The sequence below is a fragment of the Colletotrichum spaethianum genome, assembly GCF_022836535.1.
Source record: "Colletotrichum spaethianum MAFF 239500 DNA, contig03, whole genome shotgun sequence".
Classification (NCBI taxonomy): Eukaryota; Fungi; Ascomycota; class Sordariomycetes; order Glomerellales; family Glomerellaceae; genus Colletotrichum; species Colletotrichum spaethianum.
The window spans coordinates 535,067-552,545 of NW_026054773.1; the positions used below are offsets into that span (position 1 = coordinate 535,067).

Sequence of the window (17,479 nt, forward strand, 5' to 3'; positions counted from 1 at the left end):
CGTAGTTAAGCAAAGAAAACCCCCTTCGCGTCAGCCCGGAAGGCAGTACCATACTCGAGCAAGCTCAAAGATTACGGCCTCGAGCGACACCATTCATTATTGGTCGCGTGGTATAGAAGAATCGCAGTCCCCTGCTACGTGATGGATATACCCTCTCTAAAACGCCATACACAAAATCGCACCAACCAAAGCAAACCCTCCATTATTGTTCAGATCCAGTGGTCATCCAGAGCCCGGTTCTTGTCGAGGTAATCGTAGACCTGCTTGTAGTCCTTGCAAACGTGCTTCGCATCCCACCCGTCACTGCCCGTGAAGCCCACGGGGAACGTCGTCTGCGTGCCCTCCAGCGCGACATCACCTGCGCACATGATGGCCTGTTCAAAAGGGTCAGCTTCACAGGAACAAATCGATGGAAACCCACCGACACCAACTCACCTGTCGGAGGTACTCGAAGCAGTGCTGCAGATGCCACGCCCCCTCGGGGATATGCGAGTGCTTGTTGACGGCGGCGCTGCCGTTGGCGTACAGCCCTGCGTAGCCCTCGAGGATCGCGTACAGGCAGTGCAGCTGGTGCGTCATGGACGTCGTGAAGACGGTGCGCGGCGCGAACTCGGGCAGCGGCACGGGGAGGTTGTCGTGGGCCGCCGGGTCCTTCATCTCGAGGTAGCCCAGGCCCTTGGGCACGATTGAGAGCCAGTTCTCCTGGAGCGAGGTGTTGGTGAAGAGTTCCTTCGGGTCGTCGGGGACGAAGTCTGTTGTTGGGTGGAACGTCGTGATTTGCTGGGCGACTGCGCCGTGTTAGCTTGTCACTCACCCGATCGGCTGCAAAGAGAGGCACTCACACTCTGGTGCGAACCCTGTGAGGTCGCCCACGGGCTCGAGACGCTTGTCGCGGGGGGTTGACTGTAGGCCCCTTCGCTCCAAGAGCAGACCAACGATGGCGAGCAGCATAAATGTATCGACGAGCCAGCGCCAGCGCCGAAAGAAGCTACAGGTCCTCGCGCATCGGCTCAGCTGTGTCGTCCGCCTCCCGTCCTCGACGTCTGCCCGCTTCCACTGCTTGCCGTCGTCGCTAAGAAGCGACACGCTGACGTCAGTCATGGAATCATCGTGAATCTCGGCCTCCCGGCGGGCGTCAGAGTACGGTGTGTCCTCAGGTTTCATGGTCTCGTCTCTGTGCCTTTCAAGACGGGGTTGGATATCGAATCCGACGAGTCGTTCGCTTGGCTTCCCACTCGAGGGATATTTATCAAACGAAAAAAACGAGAGATGAAGTTCGAACCAGCCAGCTTTCAGATTGATGTAACGATTAGATGAGAGTACTATAGTATGTAGGGACGACGGGCAAGCAGAAACCCCAGATTGCGTATACAGCTAGGCCCGCGACAAGGGAAGAGGCGACATCACCGGCCTAGAACCCTCCACGTGAAACAGCAAAGGCGGATCCCGGGGCACTGCCGCCCGCGTGGTTGGCACTGGGCAGTGGTGGTGATCTGGAGAGATCCGACGCTTCGTGTCTGAGGTTGGCGGAGTGCGGGTGCGTGTTTGGGACAGTGGACCGTGCAGGCCTGGTTGATTACCTACATCGGCCGTCAAGATTCAGACGGTGACGAATTGCGAAACCTTCAGCGGATTGTTTACTATGTATAGCGAGCTCTTTTCTGCGCAACCGCCAAATTCAAGCCCAAAGAGCGCGATCAACGTCATATCGTCTAGTGTTGAGTGCCTCATCTACGGTCAAAGTCAGTAAGTAGCACACAGGACGAGCCCACAGGTTTCGGCGGAACAGAAGGCCGACCGTATTTGAGCAGGCGAAGGAATACTAATAGAGAACGATCGGTAAAGGCATGCAACAGCGATAATAAAAAAAACCAGCATGTACAATTGCAATCGCAATCGCAATCGCAAGCAAAACGAAATGACAACTGTGAGATTCGAACTCACGCCTCTTTCGAGACCAGAATACTCATCCGCTGGAACGGATGAAGCTGTTCGCTTGAGTCTGGCGCCTTAGACCGCTCGGCCAAGTTGCCGGTTGATGATTGGTGAGATCAAAAGTCATACTAAGATCCTCTCCCGTACATTGCGTCCGCCACAATGTGGGAAGTCTGGCCGAGAGCGCCCCGACCATGCACCGGCCCGATGCCACAGGGCAATAAGCTCTGGTTTGACTTTCGGGATCGGCGCCTGTCGTTGCCTGCCATTATTTCGACTTTTTCTAACAGCCACCTCGGCGGACACGTCAAAAACAGTCTACTCGAGATGGCCAACCCTGCTCGCCGCTCTCTTCCAACGACTCCCGATTCAGTACAAAGAACTCTTATCATGAGTTTGCTTGGATCGGCCAGCAAAACATCTGACCGCCCTTATCTCCCATCGAACCCAGCAAGCCTGCCTTGCCTGTCTTGTCTCGGAGTGGACCCCGGCCTCGGCGAATACCGTAACACACACACCTTCCCAAAGCCCATAGTCGGGCCGCCGTCGTCGTGGACAGACATCATCCCACTCTGCCCTTGAATCGTCGCCCGGGTGGAGCGAGGTTTACTGGCCCAGGAGACCTGGTGGGAATTAAAATAAAAAAACAGCGGAGTCGGCTCCAGAGCGGGAGTTGGCATCGGCAATCTCACTCTGCTGCGAGCGCTGCGAGCGCGCGTATCCTGATGTTGTTTTTCCCGCCGAGGCGCCTTTGGACGGTTTGGTGGCTCTTTTTGCGTCGTGTGTTCTGCCCAAACGCAGCGCAGCCGCGAGGATCGTCGCCAACAAGAGACCAGCTGACGTCGTTGGGGCGCCGGCTGCCAGTCAACTTTTTGCGCGCTGCTGCTGTAGATCCCATTTCGCTGTGTCTTGCCTCCCCATCTCTTCAAGTAAGCAACAGCGAAAACCACGAGTGTTGGCCGGCCTTCTTAGCCGGCACCGTTGTCCGACTCCCTCCTACGCAACCTCCCGTCCACGTGCCGCCCTATCGGGTCCAGTTGGGTGGCGGACCCTCTGATATGCAACCGCAACTTTTTTTCTTCTCCTTCTCTAATGACCTTGCTCGCGCTGGGATACACGAGTGCGAAACAGTGGGCCCTGGTGGTGTAATCTGGGTCCCCTTTTTCAGCCTCTTGCCCACCATCCGTCATGGGGGTGCCTTTTTGCCCGTTCTTATACCTGGAGGCCGTCTGCGTCCTGTGCCGTCGTCGTTCCCGATGGATTTCTCGAATCATTCCAGTCCTTTCTTGTTCAAAACCCTTCTTTGATCAGGTCCGTTGGATGAGAAGTAGACCCATTCTCGTTTGATGTCTTTTCGCGACGGACAATATTTAATGTCTAATTATCTTCCTTCCTTCACCGCGTAAACAACCTTGATCCAAAGTGCGCCTGTCCAGGTTCGTCACTTGACGTAACGAGGCCGAGGACGATCTGTCAAGTCGACGAGACTCACCCGCTGACGACGGGAATCCCTTTCAGCCAAGAAGGCCACACACCCCCTCGAACCTTCATCATGACGGCCCCAGCCCCCGCCATGAACGAGAAACCCGATTCCGCCTCGGGGTTCCGCTCAGACACGCCCTCCGAAATAACCCTGGCCCCGGCCGCCGACCCGGAAATTCAAGCTGCCGGCGGCACCGCACAACCGCCGCCAACCGCCGCCGCCCCGGGCCCCGTTCCGGACGGTGGTCTCGAAGCCTGGGTCCAGGTTCTCGGCTCTTGGGTCATCCTCGCCCACACCTGGGGCCTCGTCAACACCTTTGGCGTCTACCAGACCTACTACGAACGCACCCTTCATGACACCACCCCCTCCGCAATCTCCTGGATCGGCTCCCTCCAGGGCGCCCTCCTAATGATGGTTGGACCCATCGCCGGGCCCCTTTACGACGCCGGCTACTTCCGCGAGCTCATCTGGGCCGGCCTCTTCCTCATTCTTGTCGGCATGTTCATGACCTCCCTCTGTACCACCTACTGGCAGGTCCTCCTCGCGCAGGGTGTATGCATCGGCCTCGGCTGCGGCTTATGCTTCCTCCCCTCCACCGCGATCCTCAGCCAGTACTTCAACAAGCGTCGCGCCCTTGTCATTGGCATCGCGGCAACAGGGTCGCCCATCGTGGGCATGTGCTTTCCCATTCTATTCGGCCACCTTGAGCCCAAGATCGGCTTCGGCTGGGCCACGCGCGTCCTCGCCTTCATCCTGCTGGGTCTGTCCATCATTCCCGCCGTCACGATGCACACCCGCCTCCCGCCCTCGGGCCACAAGCGCTCGCTTGTCGACAAGGAGGCTTTACGGGACCCGGCCTTTATGCTCGTCGTGGCGGGTTCTTTCGTCGGGTTCCTGGCCATGTACGTGCCGTACTTCTACATCCAGCTCTTTGCCGTCAATCATGAAATAGGCCCGTCCGATTTTTCTGCATACTTTGTCACGCTCCTTAGCGCCGGGAGCATCCCGGGCCGTGTGATACCCAATTATCTGGCAGACAAGGTCGGCGCGCTGTACATGCATATTTCCGTCGCGGCGGGCTCGGCGGTGCTCATGTTCGCGTGGTTGGGAATCCGCAACATGGGCGGACTGGTCGTCTTCTCTCTTCTGTATGGTCTCTTCTCCGGCGGCATGGTGAGCATTTCGCCGACCGTTGTCGTCAGCCTGTCGCCGGATCTGGGCCGCGTGGGAACACGCATGGGTATGATGAACTTCATCGCTGGTATCGCCATCCTCGTCGGCACGCCGATTGCCGGTGCCATCCTAGGCGACTACAGCGAGGTGGCGTGGCAGTCCATGATCGGGTACGGAGCGGCGGCTTTGACGGTCGGGTCGATGTTGTTGACTTTGGCCAAAATCTTCCAGTTGAAGACGGCTCGGAATTTGAAGGCATGAGCATGTGCTGTTGATAGGTTATTGGAGCTGGAAATGGAAAGCAGCGGCTTTCCTGTCTATAGATCATATACCCCCTTAGAAATGATAGACTATGCCTGTTGACTTTTGCCATCCGCCACCAAGACGCCGAATAGTCAGCCCTGAACTCTCCAGAGTCAGTGCCAAATACCGTATTTGCGTCAGTCCACTGCCATGTATCTCCAAAGTGACCCGAGCAGCAGAGGCTGGTCTACGACGACCAGCCGGAGGATGGGTTCCCAGTCAAGGAAAGAAACTCTCATCGAGACATCAGGTAGCTTGGTCAGTGGTCTGCCTCTGACAGAGCCTCCATCTGTACCAGCGGAAGACAAGGAAACGAAAGTGTTGGTTGGGATAGGTGATTGTTGATGGCCTTTACCTGCATAGGCACTACCTCGTTCGTTCAGTCCTTGAACAGGGGAAGACGTTCTGATTTGTTGGGTCAATGTATTGATATACAAACCAGAGGCTGGTGATCTATGAGCAATCCAGAAAGAGTCGGCAGTAAAAAGTCCTGCGCCAGGTTATTACTTAGAGGGGCTTTCTGACTTATACCACCAACCCACCAGGCCAAGGGGGGGTTTGATTGTGTACAGTTCCTGCGTTAGTCATGTCGACAAATCATTGTGTACATCTGCTATTATACGTCTCTGCGGGGCTCGGTTCGTTTTCGGATCGGCCGCAGCTTGCATCTTGAGTTCTACGACGGACGAAGACAATACTTCTCCGCGTCTCCAACTGACGAGAAAACGAATGAGACTAAGGACAAGAACTGTTGCTAGGAACATTGCAGCGGCATCGGGGGCCACACAGCTCAGTTCCGGGACACCAATGGTTAGCGGCCAATATTCCAAGTCCAGCTTGCTGAATCAGGGTGGCGACCCGAGAACGAGGCCAGCTTCTTGATGGGTAATTCCAAGGCGCAAACGGGTAGGGCGCTTCGGGGGCAGGAGAAGTCGGCGGCGCGCAACAAAAGAAGCGAGTCGTGAAAGCAAAAGTAGCGCCCGGTGTCGCTCTGCAGGTCGTAGGAGCTAAGTGCGGAAGAGGGGCACGGATCCGTGAAAGCGGAACGCCTGGGGCTGGCCCTATCACGACGGCGGGATGGCGCCTTTGGCCCCGTCTGCTGCTGTGTGTTGCTGATTCATCGTTGGATCATGTTTTGGGTGTAGCTTAGCAAACGCTTAACTCAGATAACTCAGACCCTCGCGCGAGGTCGCAGCCGGTATTGTGGAGACAGACGTCCTGCCTAGGCACTCGGGTGACAAAAGTCAGCGCCGCTTTCTATGCCTTTACCATACAAATCCCAGCGCTGATTTTTGTCACCCGAGTGCTAGGTTGCCTTGCTCGACGAGCCCCACCACCATCTGTTGATCTGGGCGTGACACAGGCCGATCGTGCCTGCCTGCCTGCCTGCCTGCCTGCCTGTCTGGTGCGATTCATGTCCAGGCGGGGGAGCAGATGGGCGATTGAGGGTAGAAGCTGGAAGAAAGCACCAGTGAAGTCATGAACACCCAACACTCGTCACATGGCGGTAAACAATTTCTCTGTACGTATTGCACCAGCAGAGGCAATGGTAAGCCAAGAGGCTAGAAGGTGCCGCATACCGGTCCGTGCGTTTCTGCAGCAGCTCCGATCTACGCTGGTCCTGATTGGGATGACAGGTTCCTTCCTGCTCTCTCTTTTTCTCGGCACTATGGCCGTACCTGTCAGCTTCGTGGGGGAAGGCGCAGCTCATTTGTCAGTCACTACTAATCTCTTGACAGCATTTTTTTTCTTCTTTTTTTTTTTCCACGTTCACCGTCTCGGTTGAAAATGCGTCGCACAGCAGCCCAGCCGACCTGTCCGTGCCTTGCGTTATCCGACTGCGATTGCAGCCCGTAGATGACAAACAGACAAGACGAATATGCATGGGTCGCCTGTCTGTTGTAAGTTTGCAGTGCGGTCGGAAGGCGGCAGACCCTGATTGTGTCCGATCTGTATTCCGTGGTTTAATCCGCGATCCGAAACTCTCAGTTCTCGTACACATTAAAGCACCTTGCGGGAGGGAGGTCCAGAACTGGCACTAGCACTAGCACTCGCTAAGTGCTGTACTATCTATCCAACGATAAGAGCCAACAAGGCGTCGACGCAAGGGATCGCCTGTGTATTCGTAAGGCTTATGAAGGCCGCATGCGTTGTTAAGCACTTAATCAGCACCACTCGACTTGTCAGGACCTTGTTGCATTGCCCCCGTTGCTGCGACGGCTTGGAGGACGGGTGATGCCTTGCATCACATCACCATGCCAAAGTGGACAACCATGATCTGAGGTGTCTGTCGCATCTGCAGGGTTGCTGTGCACTACCGAGTTTACATAGAGATGCTCACCGTATCGTCCGGATCTACGTATCGTGCAGGTGTTCCTACACAGCTTACTGCATACAGTAGTAGTGTTCACGATGTACTCTAGGTAGTGCGGCGGCCTGCACTGGAAAAACAACCAAAAGATACCATGTACATCGAGGGAGCGTAGGTACGTCCCCCTTCCAGAATTGGACTGAGACCAGGCCCTGATTGAAGCATGGACCCGCAAGGAGGGGCAGGTGCCGATACGTACCCTGGCCTTACCTTGGCAACCCGGGTAGCTCCCCTGCAAGAGCTTTTTCCCCCACGACTGCTTGCTGACATCTCCTTACCTGAGCTACCTCGACCTCGTGCGGGTATCTTGATTCTAATCCCACTTGGCCGATGGGCCTGGTGAAACCGCATCGCGTCGGCCAGCCATTGCCATTCCATCCCTTTCCAACCGACCACATCCCAATCCCCGAGGGTCCCTGACTGGCCAATCCGACGTCTTCCCGGCCATGGACCGCCCAGCCTGACAAGCGAGGCAGCGTGCCATTGATGATGCAAGACGCCGCCCGTCTCAGTCCCCTTTCTTCGTCTCTCCGCTCCTGGTCACGCCGGACGGGGCGCCCATAACCCCACGTTGCTGTTGATATAAGATCATGCCGCCCTCCCCGACTCTGCCTCCTGTTGTTGCTTGATTTCTCCAGCACACTCTTGTTGAGCATTGATCCCATCTACTTTCCAATCGATAACCAGTTTTCTCTTCTTCCCCCTCAGCACCATACATACTTCATTCACAATGGCTCCCAAGATCGCCATCGTCTACGTAAGTTTGCAGCACTTCTTTCCCAATCGGGCAATTTTCGTCCCTCACCCCTTCACCCCACTATTCCACCCGTCCCTGCAAAGGCCCATTCCTCTTCGGCACGATTGACTGTGGGAGGGGTTCGATGCGGATGCCCACACGGGGGAGGAGACGATGCCCCTACCGATGAGACCACCCTGCTAACCGTCATGTCCTTCACAGTACTCCATGTACGGCCACATCCGCCAGTTGGCCGAGGCCGAGAAGAAGGGCATTGAGAAGGCCGGCGGTACTGCCGACCTCTTCCAGTACGTCCCTCCCGCGCCGTGATGACCAGCCAGCCGTGCGGACTAACACTCCAACCACCAGGGTCGCCGAAACCCTCCCCGAGGAAGTCCTCGCCAAGATGGGCGCTCCCGCCAAGCCCACCGACGTCCCCGTCCTTGAGGACCCCAGCACTCTCGAGGCCTACGACGCCTTCCTCATCGGTATCCCCACCAGATACGGCAACTTCCCTACCCAGTGGAAGGCGTTCTGGGACAAGACCGGCAAGCAGTGGAGCACCGGCGGCTTCTGGGGCAAGATGGCCGGCCTCTTCATTTCCACCGCCTCCCTCGGCGGCGGCCAGGAGTCCACCGCCATCGCCGCCATGTCCACCTTTGCCCACCACGGCATCATCTACGTCCCCTTCGGCTTCGCCAAGGCCTTCCCCCTGATGGCCGACCTGACCGAGGTCCACGGCGGTAGCCCCTGGGGTGCCGGCACCTTCGCCGGCGCCGACGGCTCCCGCCAGCCCACCGCCAAGGAGCTCGAGATCGCCACCATCCAGGGCGAGGCCTTTTACCAGACCGTCGCCAAGCACTTCGGCTGACTGCATGGCAGTGAGGCCGAGGCCAAGAAGGAGGAGAAGACCAACGGGGCCAACGGGTCCCACAAGCCTGCCCCGGCGAAGAAGGACGACTCGCCGGCGGAGATCCGCAAGGCCCCGCAGGAGCTGGACGAAAAGGACGTCAAGGCGGGCCCCTGCGGTCTGCCGAGCAAGTGCGTGGTGCTATAAGACACATGCCAAATTTAATACCGTTACCTAGCAAAAAAATGATACCATATACCCTTTCCAACAACTAGTCCTCCTATCAATCGCAAACGGTGAAGTGTAATGTAGCATGGTGATGTGGAGGACTTGGCCCAAGACCTCTTTAGCAGCTTGCGTGCCCGCCGGATTGACACAACGTAGTGCAGTCGACAGAAGCAGGGCTTGAAAGGACGGGCTCGAACGTACCGAAGCGGTGTGGCATGGCCAGATGTACTTTCGGCTTCCGTCCCGTCAGAAGCCTTCAATGGGACTGACGCTGGTTCATGACAAGGTAGGTAAGGTAGTGCGGACACCGCAGTTGATACTGGTAGAGGGAGAGGACTGAGAACATCTTGGCTTCCCCATGCTTTGGAGACTCCTCGAAGCCTCGAAAACCTTGCCCAGTTGTAAGCAACGTCCTGCAAGAGTCAACGTGGAAATGTCACCCGCCAAGCACGTAGTTACTGGGGAAGTGGTTCTGCAGTTTATCAAGCTTTGCATCCCACCGACGGTGACGTCTACGACTAATGAACCATGTTATCACTGATCATACATCGAGACTGCTAAGAGTCTCGCTTCTTTACATTCGGAGACAGTCCCAAACAGCCAAATTCCCTGACCGTAGGCAACTACGAGTGCTTTCGCGCGCCTTCCACAAATGCCCTTCTGCTCGCAAATAACGCCGATAGCCATGCATAACTTTGTCTTCAACAACACGCAACCTCAGATTTCCGCTTAGAGCAAGTTTGATGCGGTACCCGTATACCTGCCGTGCTATTTACAACAGTCTTCCACCAAACACAACATTCTTGCTATCGTGAACGTTGACCATGGTGTACTCGGCGAGCAGCGGGTCCTTGTTGCCCAAATTCAGGGTGACAGCAAGAAGGTTGGGCTCGGTCCAGGTCGGGCGTAGACCACGGGACTCGAGGCGTTCCCACCAATCGAGGTAGCCAGAGGAGGTCATGCCGTTGAAGAAATGAATCTCAATCATCAATTGACCGATCGGGAGCTCGCCCATCGTAAAGGGGAAGTCGTCGTGGAGTCCTTCCATGGCTTCGAACTCTGAAAACTCAATATCCATCTTGAGTATGTCACTGATTCAACGTCAGCACGTCATTCTCGTGTCTCGAGAAAAAAGAGGTCGCTTACATGTACTCGTGGCCATTCATGTCCATCAAGTCGCTGATGCTGTAGAATGGAGGCGACATCGACGTGTTTGTCTTGCCTGCAATACCGGCCTGGAGGAAGGCTGCTCTGTCGCGGTTCGTGGGTTCAAGCTGTTCGCCAAAGTCGACAACAGAAAAGTCATAGGCCCAAACACGGCATTTGGTTCGGCTCAGCATTTCGTTTTCTTCCAGCATTTACAAGTCAGAAACCGAGTCGTATGGATGTAGGTGCAGGCTTAGGCTCCTTACCGAAACTAGACTCATCACGGACACCAAAGGAATAGATGACACACTCGCGGTCCTTGGGGAAATGGACGTAGCGCGACATGCCGCAAACCCATTTGCCGCCGTCACCCATACGTCCGACGCGCTCCATTTCGTGGGGGCAGCTGAAAGAGGCCGGAGTGAAGTCCCAAATGGAGTAGGGGTGCTTCTTGTACTTTGGGGCGTCTGTGGCGGGGAACCTGAAGGAAGACGGCAGTTAGTCGTCTGGTCTTTGTCCAAATCGCCATCTCAGGGCGTCCGATGATGTAGGAGGGCTCGAAGGGGAGGCGTAGAAGGGGCCAGCTTACAGAGGCATCAGGGAGGCATCGCCGTAGTCGGCAGCAATCATATCGTGACGCTGCCGGACGGTCTTGGCCCAAATGGACTCGGCGGTGGCCATGAACTCGCGCATGGAGACGCGGCCACCATTGCTGCTCATGAGGCTGCTAACCTTGCTGGATGCCCACTCCTTGGCCTCGTCGGAAGTGCCGATGGAGCGCAAGAAGGCGAGGGTCAAGAGCAGGCCGGCCGCCAGCAAGAGCATCTGGAATATGCGCCTCGAATTGGCAGCCATAGTTCAGATTGTAGTGGGAGAGATGTCTCTGTGGCCACAGCTAGGACTCGGGTGCTTCGTCTTCAACTTCGTATGTATGTCCTAGACTGACGATACGATTGGAGTCTGTATGACGTCTACAGGAAAGTCGCGGCGAGAGAAAAATCAAGTTGCAATCGCAACCATCAACAAGTTCGGATGGTCAGAAGTCCTGATTACGATGAGAAGAACCAGCTCCCGGCCAAGTAAACGAGTCGCAGATGCGAACCGATCAAGGGTTCCCAAACGCAAGAGAGTGGCTGGAAGGGAAAGAGGGCAAGGAAAGGTTGGCAGAAGAAAGTGAATCAAGCCGGGATGGATGGAAAGGCTGGGAAGACAAAAGACAAAGACGAATCAAATAAAACGCAATGAAGCAAGATTGAGAGGACACAAACAGAAGAAAGTCAAAGGCGGACGGCAGCTGCCAGCCCAACAAGTCATGGGAAAGAACGGAAATGCCGAAGCACAGGAGCCGCCCTTCAAAATCATGTCCTTGCCAAGAAAAGAATTAAGGTTCGGATTCGAAAGCAAAACCGCTTGCTCTTGGGAATTCGAGGCACCTACGGGTGGTTGGCTTGGCTGCACTTGTGTGTGTTCAAAGGAAACTTGGGGCAGGCACAATGGGTCGCCCATGCTTGAGCAGCAGGTTGCAAGTCTGCGCAGTGCCTTCCTCGCCTTACGCCATCTATGTTAAAAGAGTACCTTCCCAGACAGCCTTCATGTTGCGCCTGCCAAAGGGCGTCGTGTTGCTTCGCAGCTTCCCGTCGATCTTTGGCTCAGCCTTTTCGTCCCCGAGATATGTATAGATTTGGTACCGAAACCAGGGGTGTTTGAAACTGACGGCGGGGACACAAAGTCAAGATAAAACGAGACTGCGCAAGCCGAGTTGCACCGCTCGCCTCAAAATGGGCTGGGAGACGAGGAGAAGGCCTGTCTTTAAGCTTGGTCAGCGGAAAGCATGGGCGACGAGGTTTATCGAGGCAAGGCATGGGGAGTGCGCAGACCAAACCACGTGATGCTCCCGTCGATCGCTATGAGGGGTCTTGAAAAGATGGCATGGCCGCATTGAGTTTGACTCAGGGTTTCAACCTTGGGACGGGGATGGAGCCCGATGTAGCGGGAGGGTGACGCGAGCTCGGGTGTGCCATCTCAATCCAAGACACTGGACACTATAATTGATGACCTCACTTAATAGAGACCAGGCGGGGTTGGCTTGTAAATGCCATTGTCCGAAGGTATCGGGACATTTGTTATCAGCTTGGACATATTGTCCAACATTGATATTGGGGTCTTTGCACGAAGAATGAACCGTGCCAGGCATAAAAGACACCTTCTCTGCAGGAAAACCAACACTATCGACATTCGACATCAAAATATCCAAGCAAGCCAACGCCACCATGTCCAAATCGTGGAAGCCACATCGTCTCCCGACGTGGTCGTCTCTAATGGGTATCATTCCTATTCCCTGCACTCTTCGTCAATCATTCAGCAGCAGACGCCGTTTTATCCGGACGCGGCAGACTCATCGCCACCCTCCTCACTTGAGCCCGTTGTTCTGCACCCCGACGAAGACGAGCCCCTGCGCCGATGAGTTAGCCGAACTGCGATAGTTGCCCATCTCGGTGTCGCCGCCGGAATCGTTCGACAAGTCGCACTCCTTGACGCCGATCTCGCCGCGGATGATTTCGGTCATGGACACGAGGGGAAAGATGAGCACGAGCATCGACAACAGCTGGCCGAAGCCCCATTGCCTCTCGCCGTCGTCCTGGAGCTCGTAGCCCGGGCCGTTGCCCCAGGCGTCCGAGGCAATAATGACACGGGTCGCGGCGCCGATGGCGGACGCCATCATGACCAAGGTCCCGATGACTTGGAACGCGCGCGACAGGCGGGTCGAGCGGAAGCTCTTGTGGTGCAGGTACCAGCTCGCCAGGATGAAGACGATGATGTTGGCGGCGATGACGATGATGGTGCCGAAGTAGCTCAGCCCCGTCTGCGACCCCTTGCCCGCGTCGCCGACGATCCAGACGCAGGCGACGGGCAGCTTGGACTCCTGCATGTTGCTCGAGACGCCCTGCAGGATGAAGACGCCATAGGTCGTGTTGAGGGATAAACTCAGCAGCATCAGGATCTGACGCAGCCATCGGAGGACCCAGTCGCGGCGGAAGTCGCGGGCGAGGGCCAGGAGGGTGGCGTTGTGGACGGCGAGGGACATGTTGGTGAGCATCCAGATGATGAAGAAGTGGTAGGGGACCATTTCGTGCACCTTGGCGAGGCCGACGCACGAGATGCCGATGCTGATGAGGAGCTGCTGGTCCGAGTAGCTGTTGAGCAGCTTCCGGCGGATCTTGGAGGGGTTGTCGTACATCTCGTGGACGATGATGGACATGCTGAGGATGAGGGAGACGCCGGCGGTGATGATGGCCGCGAGAATCACGCCGCGGCCGGCGACGCCGCCGTCGCTGGCCACTGGGACGTCGGGCCCGACGGTGCAATTCGCCGTCTCGAATATCCCCATCTTTGATGATCGGCCGGCGATGGCCGTTGTCAACGTTTGTCGAGGTATTTACCGATGTTGTTGCCGCGGGCGTACTCGCAGTCCGAGACGATTCCTCGTGATCGTCTTAGTCGCGGCTTTTGCTTTGCTGAAGTGAAGCCGCCACCGAGTCGGGTCCGGCTCGACTGGCACGCTACTCGTGATTATGAAAAGATGGCAGACTGTAGCGGAGATAGGATGGGAAAATCTCTCCCGTTCAGTCCATGGTCCATCTCCTTTTACTCAACCATCGGGTCCCATGTGGAGGAACCCTTTCTCCTTATTTCTGGGACCGATCCCTTCCCTCCTCGCATTGCATCTGGTTCCAAAGGGTGTGACGTACCGAGTAAGCGCTGCGCTGTGGTGCGCCGCCTCCCTCCACCCTGGTTGGGGCGTCGTCTGAAACGGCCTCCCGCTGGGGAAGATCCTTGGGGGGCCGTGGACGAGTGGCTCTCGGCGTTTGCGAGCGCCCTGGCGTCGGCTGGGGCGTTGGGCAAGATGGGCATTGATTTGCCAGGCGCTGTGGCTGTGTTCCCACCGTCCACCAGTGCAGTGCTAATGCACCCCACCAAGAGCCGCCGCGGGAAGGGCGCCGTCCCCTAACGCCCCATTGCCATCGGCTGCAGATCCCCGCGAATCCCTTCACTTGTTGCCTTGGTCGCCCGCCACAATTTCTGCCGTGGATTTGCCGCACCCTTGGCATCCCCGCGATACCAGGGCTCCCTTGCCCGCGGCGACAATGCACTGGACCAGAATATCCCCGTCTGATGATTCTTGCGAGGTTCCTGCGCGGTGTTAGAAGAGCTGCCGTGGTCGATTGGATGGACTGTCTTGACAGCACAACGAACCCACATGGCAATGATTGATTGACGGGCTTTTTGCCCGGCACGCTCTGGCAAGCCAATGTTGTCGATCCATGTTTGCAATGGCCAAAGCGCACTGGAAGCCACCCCGGCCTGGTATGGTGTGCACTTCACCATCTCCGCTGGCCTTGGACGATCAAGACGCTACCACTGGCTTATGCAGGTCCCGTGTCGTCGACGGGTAGCGCGGACAACCGATCCATTGCTCCATGAGCCGTCGCAGACGATTTGGAAATTCACCATGTTTAGCAAAGCTTAGTGACGGCTGGTGAGATCTAATCTATTCTGTCATGTATATGATGGTACATTTCACTCTAAACTTCCGTGCATGGATGGTATCACCGAGGGCGCTAAACTAATTCTACAAAGAAAACGATTTGATTGCCCATTACTGAGCTTGGGTGGTGGGGGTCCCAGCCTCATCCCCAGACGCATGCTTGCCCTTTTCCGCCGGCGGCAGTCTCACTAAGAGAAGCAAACCCAGAGCAGCGAGGCAGAAACCAGCGACACCCAGGTACGGCAGGCCGATCCAGAAGCCCCCGAGCCTCATTCCCAGGGTAAAGAGCCCGGCGAGCATGGGCTGCGCGTACGTCATGCCCACCGTCTCGACGAGCGAGATGATGGAGTACAGCCGTGTCCGATGCGCGGCGTCGACGTATATCGCGGCAAGACTACGCACGTAGCTGCCCCAACCCGAACCGAGAGACAGAATCGCGAGGCCGCCAATGAAGGCGCCGATGCTCGGCGAGGCGGCCATACAGACCGCGCCGAGTAGGAGCGCGGCGGACGACGCCCGGGCGAGAAAGAGGTCGCGCGCGTTGTCGTCGATGAATTGGAGGGGTTTCGGCGCCCTGCGCGAGGCGAGCAGTTTGGAGATGCCCGGGAGGATGGCGACGATGGCGAGGAACACGCCCAAGCCATAGAGCGACGAGAGGTATCCCGTCTGCGACAGCGAGACGTGGTAGCGCTTCGAGGCGAAGATGGTCATAAACTGGTAAGTCGACAGTATGACGGGGTACGAGCTGAGCGTCGCCACAAGTAGGAGGATGAGGGACGGCGACTTGAGGAGACTCAACGACTCTTTGAGGCGGTGGAACATGTGCTGGATGTTACCGACGACGAACGAGCTGGCCTCGCGCTCGTCCGCGATGGGGTCCGGCAAGACCTGGGCGGCCGGCTTTGTCTCGGGGATCAAGTGGATGGTGAAGAACAGAGTGGCGAAGCCGGACAGGGCGACCCACATGACCGGCCACGGCCCGGTCCTCTCCATCATCCACCCGGCGATGGCGGGGGCGCAGAGGTTCCCGATCATGGACGACAGATGAACGGCCATGAACTTTTTGGCTCTGTTCGCGGCGTCAGTAAGAGTTTGGCGGAAGGCGGTTACAGCTGGAGGAGAAGAACGAACCTGTTTTCCGAGGTCGTCACATCCGAGAGCATGGAAAAGACGACAGCAGACAGCGCGGCGTTGCCTCCGCCGATGATCTGCAAGAACGGACCGAACCACAGCGCCTCGAGGGGGATCGTCTTGGGAAACGCACACACCAAGAGGAACCACAGCTGATCCAACATCAATCCCAGCACCGCCAACGAGAAGACCTTCTTCCTCCCCAGCCGGTCGGCGACGATACCCCAGGGGAAAGCGGACGCGGTGCCAATGATGGCCTGCAGCGCGGTGTAGACGGCGAAGATCATGGCGACCTTGCTCTGGATCACGTCCTCCTTGCACTGGCCCTCGTCGATGGGCACGTCGCCCTTTCCGGAATGCAGCACGCCGTAGTACTCCCTGCACACAATGTCCTCGACCAGGCGGGTAATGGGGATGGTCCCGAGGCCGCCCGAGCCGGCGCCGACAACAATGATGGCGCAGAAGATGGCGGCGATGGCATCGGCGTTGTGGACCTTGGGCACGTGCATAGCGGCGGCGGCGTTGAGGAGGGAGTCGGTCCTGCTGCGGCCGGCGCCGGGCCGCTCGGACTGGCGTGCGGAGGATGAACCTCCTGCAATGAGCGGGGTCGATTCCGTGGCATCGTACACGTCTGTCGAAGCCCTAGACGGCGTGGCGTGGCCGACGATGGTGTCGTCGTCGGAAGCCGGGTCAATGTGTGGACGCATCTTGGCTGCGGTGTGACGTTCCCTAAGGGATCGGGTGGTGTGGACGAGCTAAGGCGGGACGAGCCGATGTACCTTTTGACCGCCGTCTGAACTGTGGGTAACGAAGAGTGAAGGCGGACGGACTTTGGAAGGCGGGTGGGTGATTTCAACACATATGAAGGAAATGCCGAGTGGCTGAAGCCCGGTTTATGTTGGCAAAGAAGAAAGGATCTTGGCGAAGGAAACGATGGCAAATGCGACAGAGCTGTGCAGCACGCAATCTTATCCCTAGGTTGGAAGGACGTGATGCCCGATGGGATCAGACACGCGGTCTGAAACGACAGCTAGTGTTCTCTCCCTCTGTCTCTCTGCCTCTCCCTGGCCAAACAACGGCTCGTCCTGCTCTAAAGGAGGCTTACGCTGTCCTGCCGTAGTATAATTGACGGGGGTCGAGGCGATAAGGCGCGCTGACGACTGACGATGCGTGGATGTTGTAATTGAGGGGTGGGGGGGATAAAAAAGGAAAACCAAAAAGTAAGACGGATGAACTTTCAAGGCGAGGTGATGGCCCGAGCAAGTAAGACGTCGTACCCGCACTGTCGGTGGTGCCTCGGCCTGCGATGGGATGGCGCGGACGTAGAACTCCGGTGAAGAAGGGAAAAGGTACAGAGTAGATACGCGCGCAACGACAGCACCGTGTCGTCATCAACCGACATGAAAGAGAAAAAGAGAAATGAAGGAAAAATGCCAGCAAGTCGCAAAGTGCCACGGTATGATGGGCTACTTGCGGGCTCCCGCGACACCACAGGATAGCCCGGATAGGCCTGGGTCAAGGTAGCGCTGCAGGATTGTGATCCGGAGGTCTCCAAAAAAAAAAAAGGTTCCCAACGG

General features: G+C 57.0%; 7 protein-coding genes and 1 non-coding gene across 8 annotated transcripts; 2 read left to right on the forward strand and 6 right to left on the reverse strand.

Moving 5' to 3' along the window:
* Positions 1 to 209: 209 nt before the first annotated feature.
* ColSpa_01623 (oxidase ustYa) lies at positions 210 to 1,164 on the reverse strand (the record flags this gene model as incomplete). Its single annotated transcript, XM_049267835.1, has 3 exons — positions 210 to 374; positions 436 to 788; positions 843 to 1,164. The coding sequence occupies 3 exons, from the start codon at positions 1,162 to 1,164 to the stop codon at positions 210 to 212; spliced, it is 840 nt and encodes a 279-aa protein (XP_049123792.1).
* Positions 1,165 to 1,919: 755 nt separating this feature from the next.
* Positions 1,920 to 2,033, reverse strand: ColSpa_tRNA_056. The gene is made up of 2 exons: positions 1,996 to 2,033; positions 1,920 to 1,963 (listed from the first exon to the last, which is right to left on the reverse strand). It is a non-coding gene; the product is annotated as a tRNA-Leu (tRNA).
* A 1,454-nt stretch (positions 2,034 to 3,487) lies between these two features.
* On the forward strand, positions 3,488 to 4,852 carry ColSpa_01624 (aspyridones efflux protein apdF; the record flags this gene model as incomplete). The annotated part of the gene is made up of 1 exon (XM_049267836.1): positions 3,488 to 4,852. The coding sequence occupies one exon, from the start codon at positions 3,488 to 3,490 to the stop codon at positions 4,850 to 4,852; it is 1,365 nt and encodes a 454-aa protein (XP_049123793.1).
* Positions 4,853 to 7,995: 3,143 nt separating this feature from the next.
* ColSpa_01625 (minor allergen Alt a 7) lies at positions 7,996 to 8,872 on the forward strand (the record flags this gene model as incomplete). Its single annotated transcript, XM_049267837.1, has 3 exons — positions 7,996 to 8,022; positions 8,224 to 8,309; positions 8,371 to 8,872. 3 exons carry the CDS (start codon positions 7,996 to 7,998, stop codon positions 8,870 to 8,872), a joined length of 615 nt encoding a protein of 204 aa, XP_049123794.1.
* A 979-nt stretch (positions 8,873 to 9,851) lies between these two features.
* Positions 9,852 to 10,419, reverse strand: ColSpa_01626 (uncharacterized protein; the record flags this gene model as incomplete). Its single annotated transcript, XM_049267838.1, has 2 exons — positions 9,852 to 10,170; positions 10,226 to 10,419. 2 exons carry the CDS (start codon positions 10,417 to 10,419, stop codon positions 9,852 to 9,854), a joined length of 513 nt encoding a protein of 170 aa, XP_049123795.1.
* A 25-nt stretch (positions 10,420 to 10,444) lies between these two features.
* ColSpa_01627 (uncharacterized protein) lies at positions 10,445 to 11,080 on the reverse strand (the record flags this gene model as incomplete). Its single annotated transcript, XM_049267839.1, has 2 exons — positions 10,445 to 10,706; positions 10,815 to 11,080. The coding sequence occupies 2 exons, from the start codon at positions 11,078 to 11,080 to the stop codon at positions 10,445 to 10,447; spliced, it is 528 nt and encodes a 175-aa protein (XP_049123796.1).
* Positions 11,081 to 12,635: 1,555 nt separating this feature from the next.
* ColSpa_01628 (uncharacterized protein) lies at positions 12,636 to 13,613 on the reverse strand (the record flags this gene model as incomplete). The annotated part of the gene is made up of 1 exon (XM_049267840.1): positions 12,636 to 13,613. The coding sequence occupies one exon, from the start codon at positions 13,611 to 13,613 to the stop codon at positions 12,636 to 12,638; it is 978 nt and encodes a 325-aa protein (XP_049123797.1).
* A 1,269-nt stretch (positions 13,614 to 14,882) lies between these two features.
* ColSpa_01629 (efflux pump ustT) lies at positions 14,883 to 16,609 on the reverse strand (the record flags this gene model as incomplete). Its single annotated transcript, XM_049267841.1, has 2 exons — positions 14,883 to 15,840; positions 15,903 to 16,609. The coding sequence occupies 2 exons, from the start codon at positions 16,607 to 16,609 to the stop codon at positions 14,883 to 14,885; spliced, it is 1,665 nt and encodes a 554-aa protein (XP_049123798.1).
* Between the last annotated feature and the right edge of the window lie 870 nt (positions 16,610 to 17,479).